This window comes from Tachysurus vachellii, chromosome 16 (genome assembly GCF_030014155.1).
Source record: "Tachysurus vachellii isolate PV-2020 chromosome 16, HZAU_Pvac_v1, whole genome shotgun sequence".
Lineage (NCBI taxonomy): Eukaryota > Metazoa > Chordata > Actinopteri > Siluriformes > Bagridae > Tachysurus > Tachysurus vachellii.
In genome coordinates, this window is record NC_083475.1 from 13,285,080 (window position 1) to 13,300,041 (window position 14,962).

At 38.0% G+C, this 14,962-nt stretch overlaps 1 protein-coding gene across 2 annotated transcripts; it reads left to right on the forward strand.

Annotated features, from left to right (window-relative positions):
• The first annotated feature begins 2,462 nt into the window (after positions 1-2,462).
• LOC132859321 (leucine-rich repeat neuronal protein 3) lies at positions 2,463-14,761 on the forward strand. 2 transcript variants are annotated; one of them, XM_060890034.1, is made up of 2 exons: positions 2,463-2,736; positions 11,270-14,761. In XM_060890034.1, exon 2 carries the CDS (start codon positions 11,574-11,576, stop codon positions 13,695-13,697), a length of 2,124 nt encoding a protein of 707 aa, XP_060746017.1. In that variant the 5' UTR covers positions 2,463-2,736; positions 11,270-11,573; the 3' UTR covers positions 13,698-14,761. The 2 variants fall into 2 exon arrangements, with proteins under 2 accessions (XP_060746017.1, XP_060746018.1); XM_060890035.1 differs by having other exon boundaries at positions 11,274-14,761.
• Positions 14,762-14,962: the final 201 nt, after the last annotated feature.

Sequence of the window (14,962 nt, forward strand, 5' to 3'; positions counted from 1 at the left end):
CATTTTATTATAAACACTTAGGCCCTATTTAATCCTTTTATTCCTTTGAATTTTTGCTGATTTACCAATTTTTTAGCACAAGAACATTTTTTCCTACACTGCATGATAATTTGCCTGACATGCTGGTCCCACTAAAAAAAAAAAAGGAGCACAAACACCTCCACTCCTCTCATTATAAAAACAGATTTGATGAATATGCAAAATATTCATGCACACCCCTTCTCCTGCAAAACTGGTGTAATAAAAGAATGTTAGCAAAATGCAATCTGTACAGTACATGCCAACATTATATAATATAAAGTAATATATTGGAGGAAAAATATGCTACATGTACAGCAAATATATATAAAAAAAAATCTCTATCAATCCTACTCCTGCCACCAATCTTGGTATAATGTTTATGGGAAATCACTTCTGATAACACTAAATAGGCTACCGAATGCAGCCAAGAAGAATACAATACAAATACTGTAAACTCAAGGGTGATGTTGGGTTTGTTTTCTAGATATCAATATTTGGATACATTTATGGATGGATGTTAGGCAGTGATGTAATAGTGGTGCTATGGTCATGGTATTGAATGTGAAATTGTTTGATGAAACTATTATGATTGAGCCTTATAACACAGGGTCATATCAAAGGCACAGAACTATTACACATGTCACTGAAAACCAGGCAACAACATATTTTTTTTAGATCAATGCCCTGTCTCTTGTGAATAGCAAGCATTATCCAGCTCTTCAGTTCAAAACACACAAACGTTATGGCATAACGGGTACTTTGATTGGTCGATGTTGAGTCAGTTTATGTCTAGTTTCACCTCCAAAGGCAGTCTGAAAAATTGATAACTGAGAAAGTAACCTACCTTGTTCATGTTTACTACACCTGTTATTGCATTGCACTCAGTCAATGTTGATGGAGCGTTATGCATGTATCAGTTAAGGGTGCTTAAATATATGACCCCCAATGCACAAGAAATCTAAGGTTTTATCAAGTGTAATCACATAACACTACTGTCTATAGTCTGGGATAGAAAGAAATCAGCCTACAGTCTACTTTTTTAATTAAATTCAATTCAAATTCAATTGGTGGTGCTGTTGTTCTTGGTATAAAAATAATAATAATAATAATAAAAAAAAGCAAATAAGATCATTTTGATTGGTAAACATGTTATCTGTACATTTTCCTTGAAGAAGAGATACAGAACTTTGCTGCACAGTCCGTGCAGGAGCCATGCTAATCTCTGTATCATTACAGTTTTAGTGTATATGCTGCCGCTGCAAGCACCCTGATAGCCCATTTAAACCTACTGGCCCTGGCAATGTCTGTCTTCAGGTAAACAATAAAACCCATGAATTTTTATACCTCTAGAACTGTTTACTGCTCTGTGCTTTGTTCAGTTATATGAGAAGTGATTCACTACATAGCCCTGGAGATTATTTCTCAGAAGTGCATTACATATAACTTGTTGATCATGGGTTAAGTCTGATCATCACTTCTTGTGTCAGTATGAACATTGAAGATAGAACAGTAAATCGGAGATAACAAATGAGTTTAATATACATACACAATTCACATAATAGGTTATGATATGATATGATATGATATGATATGATATGATATAAGATGATGTTTTTTATGTTCAGAATAGAGAGTTTGCAGCTCACCTTATGGACTAACTTATATAATTAAGTTTGAACCCAAACCTATCTGATGCAATTCTATGCCTTTGAAAGCCTGACTTACTTCTTCAGAATAAATTTCATTTATTTTCTATTTCATGAAAATAAAATCCAATAGTTTACAACAGGATGTAGACAATTTTATTTACTTGTTGTGAATGTGTGTATTTTAATATATGCACAGACGTCACAAATCCCACTGCTTTTTTGTCGTGTTCATGTTCCAACATCTGTATTCAACAGAACATCTGGAGAAGAGATAACATTCCAAAAAAAAGTCCTCTTCCTCTGATCATGGAGCTGCGCATCAAAATGGAATAAAAGACTGAATCTGACCAGTTTTAATAAGTTGCACTAAATTTTCTTAATGTAATTGAGGATAGATTGTGACAGATTTAGATATGAGTCTAATCTGTCTAGACAATTAGTTCTGGAGAGAATTCTACTGAAGAAGTATCATTTTCCTTGCAGTATATGGAGCAATTTATGGAAGATGTTTGCGCGCAAATCCGTTTTTCTTGCGCCCTTTCCTAGGTATCTTCTTCTGTAACAGGTCTCCATGACAGACGGACTAGTTTAACCAATCAGGTGTGTGAAAACCTGAGCGAATCACGGCCACCTCTTGGTCACCATTGGGCTGTTTTTGACGGGCACGCATTATTAGCCAATCGAACACATGAGTTTGCAAGCTCTGCACCGCTATTGGCTGCTCTCTAGAGAGTCAGGACGGTCTTGTTGACTATTAATGAGCGCTGGGTATCGCAGCCGCATGTCAGTGGGGAAACGGGCGGAAGACGCAGACGCGCATCTGACAATCGGAAGAAAAGGTTAGCGCGAGTTCAGAATCACATCTAGCTGAGTGTAGGTTCTGCTGATGGACTTTTACACTTCTCATCTGGTCAAAAGGTGAAAGAACAACAGACTGATCGGCTTTCAAGTGCGTAACGGAAAGAACATCGCGTCCATCACTTTCATGTTTGATGGTGATCTACTGCGCCAGATGGGAACATACGGAATACATCTCGCACCTCAGCTTATGGACTGACTTCTACACGTGAGTTCAAACCTTTAGTACCTGTCATTACATAGAGATAAAGGTGTCTTGGTGTGGTGTCTTGTTTAGCCGCAAGTTAACGGAGGGAAAACATGCAGTGCACATTGCGTAAATTCGCCATGCAAGAAATTCCTCCTGTTCAAAGTCACGATAATAAAGCAACAATACGTATAATAAAATGAACAGAATCTCGGGGTATCTGTATTATTGGATTATGTTCTCTACTCCGCAGACGTCTGAGCGCGCGCTGCTTTGCGCCCTGCGTCGTTAAAACGTCGCTTTAAATTGATCTGATGATTATTTTCATGGTGCATCATTATAACCACAGCGCACCGGTCGCCTTCATGTGACAGGGGTAGGTGTGCGCGTAAACGTAGCGGTTATGGGTCCTGGTGTTGCTCTGGACTGGAAGAATGTTTTGTATCACGCACAATGTTTTTTTTTCTTGCCCACTTTCCCTTCTTAAATCACCCTGTTGCAGTCGGTGCGGTGACACACGGACGCCGCGCGCGCCTCCTCCAATGACATGCGCGCGTCGCTGTGAATAGTGTCGTTATGATGCCGGATCCATTCCCTCTCGCAGCAGCTATGAGCGATTTGCATTCATGCGTTCGGCACTAATCACATAACCTCTGGGTTTATCCGATTAACCAAACTGCAGTGTTTAATTTCATTCTCTTTCCCAGGCCTTTTTAGGAGCGCTGTATCTTACACCTAGTGACAGATGTGCAGCCACACAAATAATACATCATTATGTCATTTGCTCCTGCTGTCTTAGTCGTGACACAATCTATGAAATGCAGGCCCCTGTTGTAACTCACTACCATTAAGCACTAATGTCACCATGTGTTTCTTGCTATTGCAGTGTACTGTTGTTCACTAAGCAGCCCAGCTCTACACTCACTAGTTTGTTAACCTAAGCAGCATGTGCAGAGTAAGAAACTGTATACAGTTCCTCCATTAGTGGAAGACCTTGCTCTGATATCTTCCGCTATTACATGAACCAATTTCTGCAAACCCAGTTGTAGTACAGTTACTTAAGATCCATTTGGAGGATAAGGCAATTAGAAACCTTTAAGAAAGTACACATTCTGCTTTGAACCCTACGGATGGCTCTTATGCACGAAGGCTCTGAAACCTTCAATTAATTTCCATCTCAGATTGTATGGTGAGATTCTGAAGAGCTTCCGTGTCGTAAATGGTCTTTTACTGCACAGCATGCACCACAAAGCAGTGTGTGGGTGTGTGTATTAAGAGCAAATTTATATAGCCTTGGAGTGTCAGAGTGGAAAGGAAACTGTGTGGGCTGTCAAACACATCACAATAACATGTGAAAATATGGCTGGAGAGTCATGACTTAGACACACTAGACACTCATGAATTGAGTCCAACATAAAGAAAATACTCTAAAAGCAAAATGGATTCTTCTTTAACTCTCTCAGTGCAGTAAACAATAATCTCTGCACAGTGCTTCTTCAGCACCAACTATAATACCTTATTTTAATAGATACTCTTATTTCAAGTTTTTTTAATTACTGTGTTCTGAAAGCTTCACTTTGATAGATGCACTCTTAACAGCACATAGCCTTACAAAAACAGCCAAACAAAAGATAATTAGAAAAGGCTTTTATTCTGTAAAACAGCCTTCCATGCAGCAAATGTATACTTTTCTGTTCGGAAGGAGCGTGATGCCAGTTATGCCACTGAGAAATAGAGCAAAAACATAACATGCTGTGTGGTCTATCTGTTCAGGATCACACCGGTTCCTATTGAAAAGTCATGCATGACTGATTTCCTGTGCAAGATTCAGCTAGCAGCTTGTTATATAAGACTGTCAAAGTTATTAATCCCAACCATTATTGAGTCTCTCACAACAATCTAAGCTTTGAGCCAATTATTGCAATTTTTCATAAAATGCTTTACAGAGAACTGGTTGTTCATGGATTATGTGTTTTTACATTTTTAAAAAATGTAATAACTTTTAAATATTAAAATTAAACACTTTACAACCAGTTTATTCACTGTTAATCAGTTAATCAATTTAATAAGTTTATTGCTGTTTATTCTTCTATAATATACTCTACAGTATACTGCAATGATTAATAATCTAACTCTCTGCTGTCACGCAGAAGATTCTCATTCCCTCTCACAGGTTTTTATCTTGTTAATGTCGCCTCTGGCTTTGTCTATTTGATAATGTCTTTTGTTATGTGCCCAACAATTTCAACAGAACTGAACTTAATGTTCTAACAGTGAAAAAATTCCAGGAGTTGAAAAGAATTAGAAACAAAATACTTCATTATTTTATTACGAATGTATTCATTAATTAACAGTACGGGCCGATCCAAGTTCAGGTCACATTAATGCCACCAAACAATAAGCTTAAAACAAACAAAGGAAAGGTACAGAAAATACATGGTTAGACTTAAAAAAATAAAAATAAAACAGCTTGCCAGCATTAAAATCATGTCACTGTCATATTTTCATTGATCCTATTCAGGAAACCTATTCCCTGCTGGCTCATAGCCTGCTGACCAGTTATATATTATTCACATCAAGATAGCTGAGAACCTCAAAGACTATTCCCTGTAGGACAGTTCAGATTTTCAATAGTTGCTTGAACCTCAGTGTTCAGTCTTCTTCACACAAGGTATGATATGTGCAGATTTATTTAACCCAGAAGATAGTGTTCCCAGAAGAATTGTGCTCATCAGCTGCAGACATAAACTTTCTTGGGCATGTCTTAGGGATTATGATTGAATGAGCAGATTGGGTTAAAACTCAGCATGCAGGCTGGGGAAACTGCAAAGCGTGGGGTCCATTGGTTAATTTGGAACATTGATTCTGCATTAACCGCTGACTCACTCCTGATTTGCAAGCACGCAGGAGCAGGTGTGAGGGGGAAAGGCTCCAATCGCCTTGCTCATGAACCTTCATTATGCACACATATTGCTTAGCAGGACCTGTTTAATGGACTCCGTTCTTACTTTGGAAATAGTCTAATAGTAAATCAATGAAGTGAAGGGCACAGAAGGACCAGCACCGAAACTACACCACCCACTGAGAGGCTTATCTAGAACCACGCAAAACACAGGTAGACCCGTAAGAGAAACAGTACTGATACCCAGCGGTGCGAAAGACAGTGTGTTAATAACCACTTGATCATAATTTACTCTGGCCTGTCTCTGTCATGCATTGGCCATTTTCCGTGAAGCAGTAGGCAATTTTACCGCTGCCCTACTTTCCATTTATGTGACCTTTATGTCTGTGAAGATCTGAGCAGAGGAAGTGTAATGTCTTCCCCTGAGGATGTACTGTATCCTCCTGTTAAACCAGTATCACACTGCATCTGTTCTCACACAGCCACACTGTACCTCTTTTTTTGTCAAGTCACATAATTGGAGTCGTCATGAAGCCTTCAGTTTTAACATAATATAATTTAAAACTATGAAAGGTTTGCATAAGGGCTCTCAAATGTTTTACAGACTGCATTCTCTTTAAAGCCGGATTTATACTGTGTAGTTTTTATTCTGCTTTCAGTGTCGCGTAGAAAAATTGCACACGGTAAAAGAATTCTTTGCTCATGAGTTGAGGTCATTGACCTTAGAACGAGTGCTGATTTAGTGCCACGGCAACCAAAGACAAATTTCTGGCAGTGTCAGAAAATGTTGATTAAAATCTCTGCGTGTGCGACGCTACAGGACTCGTCTAAAAGCCACCAATTGGAGGGCAGCGTAAGAGGACACAAAACTCAAAAGACAGCTACAAATACAGTGGAAGCAATCACAAAACATGAAAACATACAAAAGAATATATCCTTATTAACTCAAGATCACACTGTCTATCATTAGATGATTTTCAATGTATAATCTGACACATTGAACAGATTATAACACAGTCAGTTGAAGAATTCGGCTGAGATTTTATTTGCATTATCTTGTACATTTACATTTACAGCATTTGGCAGACGCCCTTATCCAGAGCGACGTACATAAGTGCTTAAATCTCTAACACTGAATACATTAATGCTGGCTCACTAGGTTACATACTTAAGATACCATGAGTTTAAAACATTTGTTCAGAGTAACTGTACAATGAAAAAGTGTCAAAGGTTTTTTTTTTTTGTACAGTTTAACATATATATAAAACCATTCCGCTAGCAGATAAACTGGTGGTTTAGAGAGGCTCTCTGGTATGGTGTAGTCCAACTACAGGATTGCCCAACACAGTAAATATATGAGTCTGATTTACTTCATTGTGGTTATCAGGTTGCTGACCCCTTTGTCCCTTTTTCAAAAATGCTCTCATATAGACCTGATTATAACAGTGCAAGCTCAGCACTGACATTAGCACAGACACAATAACAGGTGAGTCCCATTCTCTAATTCCAGCCCCCCAGTTTTGTAGCCTGATGCTGCAGTACATCGGGATCATGATTAGACACATCTATCTTGGGATTCCATTTGCGCCAGTATTAGCTGAATTCCTCTCTGTCTGCTAAGCCATGAGCCTCTATGCAAGTTATTGCCACTTAAGTCCCTACAAGAACTTAAGTCCTACAAGCTTTGCTCTAAGGCCCTTAGTCTGTGTGTTTTCACCTTTACTAAACTGGGTTAAGGATAATTTCCCTCATTTGTCTCCGACTGCAATATTGCCTCTTTCCTTTCTGAAGCATTGACTGGCTGTAAATTGCACCAGGATATATTTGGAACCAGGGAAAGAAAAAAAAAAAAACACTGATTCTATGTTTGTGCTTCACAACAACAAGGTTTAACTTGAATTGCTGATGTGGAATTTTACATAAAACAATTTTGCATTCTGTTTTTGTAATATTTTGGCAATATTTCAATAAAACATATTATTTTTGACACTTTATAGTGAAGATACACAGTAATGCAATAAAACCTAGAGTAGCGGTGCTTTAATTCCTGATTCTGACACAACATTTATCGTATAAAAATAAACATTAAGACTAAAAATATCCACAAATGCCACATTTGCAAAATTTCAGTAAAAAATGTTAATAATATGTAATATTATTTTAAATTATAATATTTTTTATGACCGCTATAATTAAAAAAATGCTCAATCTGCTCAGCCCTCTAATTGAAAGTATACAGACATACCATAAAATGTCAATGTCAACAAAATACATCAGATGTAAATATCGTTTGTATATATTTCATTGTTACAGATATTAACTGAACCAGACACATAGTTCCTCTTCTCTGTTTGAAATGCTTTTGTACTAAACACACTAGGGATGTGACAACATTGCTAATGATCTGAAGATGGATGGATGGGTGTGTACTGCTAGACATTTATGGGACGTCTATTTTTTGGCAAGAGTGAAAGGTCTTAATATATCTTTTGAGGACGGAGAAAAGACAACTATTGTGGTCAAACTCAATACGGAACAAACGAGGACGTGTATTTAGGAACCAGATCAAGGCGGACCAGGGCTGACTCAAAATGGGTGCATAACAATGTCCTTTTATGGGCCAATTTATGTCAGACCAGGCTCTTCCAATAATGGACACGCTTGGGCATCTCTGATTAGTCAGTGCTCGGTGGCAAAATGAAAGCAGCACTGATCTTTCTAATCTGTTTATTCTCTGTGAACCTTGAACGTCCTAATATATTTGAGTCAACTGTATAGTTGCTACGGTGTCACAGTTTCACAGTTAGAATTGGTGTACAATGACTTAAAAAAAAAAAAAGACTGAAATGCATTCTGTCTTTTCTTTGTGTCCCAGCCACTTTCCTATATGACAATGTGATAAATACTGATGCCATTCTCAAAAATATCTTTTGGTAAGGATTTCATCATATCCTGTGGGAAAAGAGTTTTCACACTTTGTCTTCAGTGTAAAAGACACAACAGGAAGTACTTGCTCTTTTTTGTCGTCTACAAGTGCTGGCTTAAAGTTTAAAATGCAGAACAGTATAATATAGAGCAAGGTCAAAATATCTTGCCATAGAAGTGAGATTTCTGGGGGGTTTAAGTAAGTTATTTAGTTCCTAGCACAGATATAGGAGCACATGTGATGTCTCGTGTGACCTACTAATGATCAAGCGCAGATCATTATGTCCGTAGCCCTACAGCTAGAGCTTATAATAAAGGACAGATATTGTATTAATTAGGGTATATGTAGAATCAATGAATGTTTTTGTGTGGTTGTAAACGGATGTACAAGGATATTAAATATCACCTTTAATTTTCACCACATTAATTAATACCATGATGATATTCTATTTTTAGACAAGGTTATTAGACCTTTAAACCTTAACGTTGCTAGTAAACCGAGTGCTCAAGGGACGAGTGGCATTCATTGAAATCATGTGCAAAATACTGAGGCAATGCAGATGACATTGTTGACTGAGTGCTGATGTAATACAGTATTGTGCTAAATTATCCATGCTTCAGCAAGCTACATTGTTTTATAATGCATGAGGTAAAAGGGGCAATTTATTCACAATGTGAAATGCTTTCTCTATTAAACAGAGCAACCATCTTTCTAGGGACAGGAAACTAACTACAGAGCAGCATGATTTAAAAACTAAATAAAACACCGAGATGAAACTGTATAAAGAAATCTATCATAACTGAAAGATATAGTCCAATATTAATATAGAAATGATCGGGAATTTATTGTAAACCTTATAAACATAATTAAGTTTGATTAGTATGATTAGTAATATCAAGTGAAAATGAGCAAGCAATTGAGTTCACTTACACCTGTATAATAGAGCAGATGGTTTCAAACTGTCTACCACTGAAACATGCTATATATTAATATTTATATTTTTATTTGCTCCACATTAGCACCATACTTCTCATGTATCCTAAACCAACTTTGTAAAATATATTGTACTTCCTGGTTAGATTTCCAAGCATATATCATGGCATTTCTTAAAAATTACACGGAGAAAAAAACAAAACAATTAGGAGGTGAATTTTAAAGTGTGATGATGCGTAAAAATAACTCTGCTGTTCTAGGTAGATGCTTCTAACAAACAGTTTGAGTAATTGTTCTAATGTACAAGGTATAGAAATACCACACAGGTTATTTCCAGTGCAGAAATCCACAGGGGACATCTAAGCATGAGTGTTCATGAGTGTGCCAGAGAAAAGTCTTATCAGAATCCTTTACTGTTGGGTTTATTAAAGTGTCATCATACCTTGAGAAATCACTTTTGTATCTGGTGCTCTGTGATTTAAAAGCAGTCTCTTGTCTTCTCACCCAGCAAGCGTTAAGCAAAAGTAGTAAACTTTTCCGTAGTTAAAACAAGAATTGATTCAGGACATTATTGTTTTTTATTTTTTTTTTATTAATGCTGTTCAATGCTGAAACAATAGCAAAAAAGACCTCAATCTACATTTCAACTAATTATTTATTTTACACCATCGACTAAATAATAAATATGATTATAATATGGAATTATTTAGGGAGGTACAGTACCAGTTGTTGGTTTGTCGCTTAGCTGAATGTTGATTCTGGAACTGAGAGTGTGCACAATTGTCAGACTGTATATTTATAATCACACCCTCCAGTGTTACCCAAATGAGAACGAGGTTCACTTTAGAGTCTGGTTCCTCTCAAGTTTCCTCCTTTACCACCCAAGGGAGTTTTTCCTCACCACAGTCGTCTCAGTCGCCTCAGGCTTGCTCATTGGGGATAAATTTAAACACATTTAAATATATGTCTAACATTAAGTTTGAACTTTTGTATTATATTAATCTTTATATTAACTTTTTGTATTATGTTTATGTTCTGTAAAGCTGCTTTGAGACAGCGTCCATTGTTAAAAGCGCTATATAAATAAATTGGAATTTGAATTTGTATAGAAACTCATGCCCATCAATACAGCCAGCTTTACATTTCAATGAGTGGCTTTCCTTGGAAGGAGGATATCAACAGCAGAAAGGTCTTGGAGGCTGTAGTCTCATTGGAAAACGGGTCTGGATCAGTGTCTGTCATCTGGCATGTGCATCTAATTTGACATTGAACTAGTAGAGTGAGCTTGGATAGTGACTCCCAGTGCACAGCAATGATCACACACTTTCACAAAGTTCTGCTAAGGACTAAATTACCATAGGTCAAAGATTTAATTTAAATGGTATTTAGCTTTAAAAGACAACAGAAATAAATAGGTGAATAACGTGTATATAGATAATAATGGAGAAAAAGATTGCAGTTGTGGGTCTGTCCTTTCTTTTACCCAACAAGGGGACGAATCTTTCTTAAAGAGCATATAGTGAGAATCACTCTGGAACATAGGGTGATGAACGTACTCTTTGAGAAAAGCAGCGCTGTATAGAAAAGAAAGCATAGAAAGCTTTGCGTACATAATACTGAACATGAACATATATTTTACAGTATTGTAGTGTCACACCATATCATCATACTTAAATGTCTTTGTCAGTATGTCTTAGCAATGCCACTGCATTTTCTTGTAATAACATATTCTCTCTCTCTCTCTCTCTCTCTCTCTCTCTCTCTCTCTCTCTCTTTCACGCTCTTTTCTTTAGGTAGAAGTGGATTGAAGCAATGAAGGCAGCTTGTAATCACCAGAGAGACTGTTCTTGCACTGAAGTATTATAGAAAATTAACAGCTTCACCTCTGCTCACAACTCCGTGAGGCATATGTTGGTTTGGCTTGTGTGCCCTTCCTCATAACAGCAAGACAAGGAGACTTTCAGTGGACAGTAGATCAACAAATTGAACCCAGGAAATTGAACTGGTTGGAATTAGATCTTCAGCAACAAATGGTGTATTATTTTTGAAGCTCTCTTATAAATTTCAAGGACAAATTTACTAGAGAATCTGACCAAAATGAAGGATAAATCAGTTGTGGATTATTTTGTATTGCTGTTTGCAATGGCTAACTTTGTTCTTGCTGTGGAGGATAAAGGCAGTTGTCCTAAACTTTGTGTGTGTGAGATTAGGCCATGGTTTTCTCCCAGCTCTGTTTATATGGAGGCTCCTACTGTTGACTGTAATGATTTGGGACTTTTCAACCTACCATTAAGATTACCTGCTGATACAAAAGTTATTTTACTGCAGACTAATAACATTGCTAAAATTGAGAATTCTTTGGAGTACTTGCCCAATATAACTGAGATTGATCTTTCACAAAACAACCTATCCTCAGTAAGTGACATCAACTTGGGCCATCTTCCTCACTTGTTGTCCCTGCACATAGAAGAAAACTGGATCTGCTCCTTACCAGATAATGCATTTTCCCAACTTGGCAACCTACAGGAACTTTACCTAAACCACAACCTCATCTCCTATATTTCACCTGAGGTTTTCAGTGGCCTTCACAATTTGCTTAGACTGCATCTCAACTCTAACAAGCTTCAGAACATAAACAGTGAGTGGTTTAAATACCTGTCCAATTTGGATATTCTCATGATTGGTGAAAATCCTGTTGCTTCTATACAGGGAATGAATTTTAAGCCCTTGCGAAACTTGCGAAGTCTTGTCCTAACCAGAATGAACTTATCCCAGATTCCAGATGATGCACTGGCAGGCTTAGACAATTTGGAGAGCATCTCATTCTATGACAACACGTTCCATGACGTTCCCCATGGTGCTCTTAAGCATCTTAAGAACCTCAAATTTTTGGACCTTAACAAGAACCCAATTGGGAGAATACAGAAAGGTGACTTCATGGACATGCTACATCTTAAAGAACTGGGCATCAACAGCATGCCAGAACTGGTGTCCATTGACAGCTTTGCTTTAAACAACCTCCCAGAGCTGACAAAGATTGAAGCTACCAACAATCCAAAATTATCCTATATTCATCCAAAAGCCTTCTACAAGCTTCCTAGGCTGGAGACTCTCATGCTAAACAGTAATGCCCTTACGGCTATTCACAGGATCACAGTGGAGTCTTTGCCCAATCTGCGTGAGGTCAGCATGCATTCCAACCCCATCCGATGTGACTGTGTGGTTCGCTGGATGAATATGAACAAAACCAACATACGCTTCATGGAGCCAGATTCTTTGTTTTGTGTGGAACCACCTGAGTATGAAGGTCAGCATGTGCGACAGATTCACTTCAGGGAGATGACGGAGATCTGTCTACCTCTTATCTCTCCGGACAGCCTGCCTACTCAGGTTGCTGTGGGAAATGGGAGCACACTGTCCCTGCATTGCCGGGCCTTTGCTGAACCAGAGCCTGATATCTACTGGGTTACACCTTATGGGAATAGGATCCTCCCCAATATGGTGGCAGATAAGTTTTACATGCATCCTGAGGGCACACTCGACATTTATGACATTACTGAAGGGGAAGCTGGACTTTACACTTGTGTGGCACACAATCTTGTTGGTGCAGACCTGAAGTCTGTTTCAGTGGAAGTTAGTGGATACTTTCCACAATCTACAGGTGACTCCCTTGAAGTCATCATCCAGTCTGTGAAGACCAACTCTATCCTGGTTTCCTGGAAAACCACTCATGGCAGTCTGGCACCGAATATTAAGTGGTATACAACATCCAATACCAACCAACCAACTGTGGCCTTTACAGCCAGGGTCCCATCTGACGTGAGGGTGTATAATCTCACACATCTCACCCCAGCTACACAATATAAGATCTGTGTAGACATCCACAACATCAACAGTAAACACAATGCCAAGTGTGTCAATGTAACCACAAAAGGATTAGTGCAGCCTGCCAAGGATAAAGAGAAGTGGGATACGACAGTGATCACCATGTTAGGTGTGCTACTCACCATCATCTCATTGGCTTGCCTGCTGATTTGTATGTTTCTGAAAAAGTATCACAATTATTCGGAGATTAGGAGATGCCCATCCAAAACAGCATTGATCATACCTGAGATTGGAACGCAGTCTGCATTTACAAGGGTCTGGGTTTCTGGAAATGGGATGCCGGCTGCCGTGGAAGTGAAAGCTACTGTCATAAACGTGCTGGACAATTCCTTCTAAGCAGCTCATTTCGAGAACTGCAAAAACATTTTTTTCAGCCCAGCGAGGCAAAAAAGGAAAACATGCCATTTCAAATGTTTATCCTTTTGCCTTGACAAACAGCAAACTATTCAAATGGAAGAGATGTCTTCACATTTAACCAGCGCTATATCCCCTTTTATGACCTGTCTGAGGTGTCAGTGGAAATGGAAATGAGGCCTCAAAGAAGTGGAAAGCCAAGACCCTCTGAAAAAAACATGGATTGCTATAATTCTGGTAATTCACAGAGTGCAGATGGTACATAATGCAAAGGATGGTGGTATTTTGTATACAGTGAATGACTGTTAATCATGTAAACAGTAGTAAAGCAGTCCTCGTGGTGAAGCAATACCGTCTGTGCTGTACAACACCCATAGACGGGTTAGAGAGGCCAACTGTTTGTAAAGGGGAACATCTAGTAGAATAGATCATTATAGTGACAATGGTGTAAATTTTTGATGAAATATATCTTTTTTCTATTTAATAGAGAATTTTGACTACATGGCTACTATTGTTATATTCTATCCAAAAATGTAACAGATCTTCTGTGCAGTAGCCAGGCATTAAACCAGTGTGAATTAACTACAGTATGTAAGTAACTTGCATAATGACACCACACATTTTCTGAATTAAAATGTTGTACATCGTAACAAATAGATTTAAGATACATTAAGATACAACACAATCTTATCAGGATTCAGTGTTAACCAATGCAAAGAGCATACCAGTAACAGAACATCTGCCAAATGAAATCTGTAATAGGTTGATTATGCCAGGGTAAGTGCCTACTCAGAACATTTATAAACCAGGAAAATGTCTGAATGTTACTTCATAATGGTTTGTCAGATCAGAAGACAGATGACTAAACCCTCACATGATAATCTCAAACCATCACTGGAAAACTCACAGTGCTTTGAGCATTCATATGGGTCAAAAGCATTGAGTTGTTGCTTTTGGTGTATAAAAGCCATTTTTATATTGACTGTGCTGTCTGTGAAATCTAAGCACACTAGTCAATGAGACTGTGCAAAGAAGAAAATAATGAATAAATGTCAACGTCTTTTTTGGATCAGGGTGTTTCCCGCTCTGCTTTCTTTTAGATGATGTGCAGGGCTCTCCATGCTCTCCAGTCTTTTAGGCATATGTATCATTATACATCTTTGGGCATATGTATCCTTAGTACTTCTAAATCAGATTATTGTTAGAAGAGTTTATTTGTGATGCAGTTGCAGGGTCATGTTTCTATA

Excerpts from the sequence above, each read along its gene's own strand:
- LOC132859321 (XM_060890034.1), top strand. The coding sequence starts at position 11,574 with ATGAAGGATAAATCAGTTGTGGATTATTTTGTATTGCTGTTTGCAATG.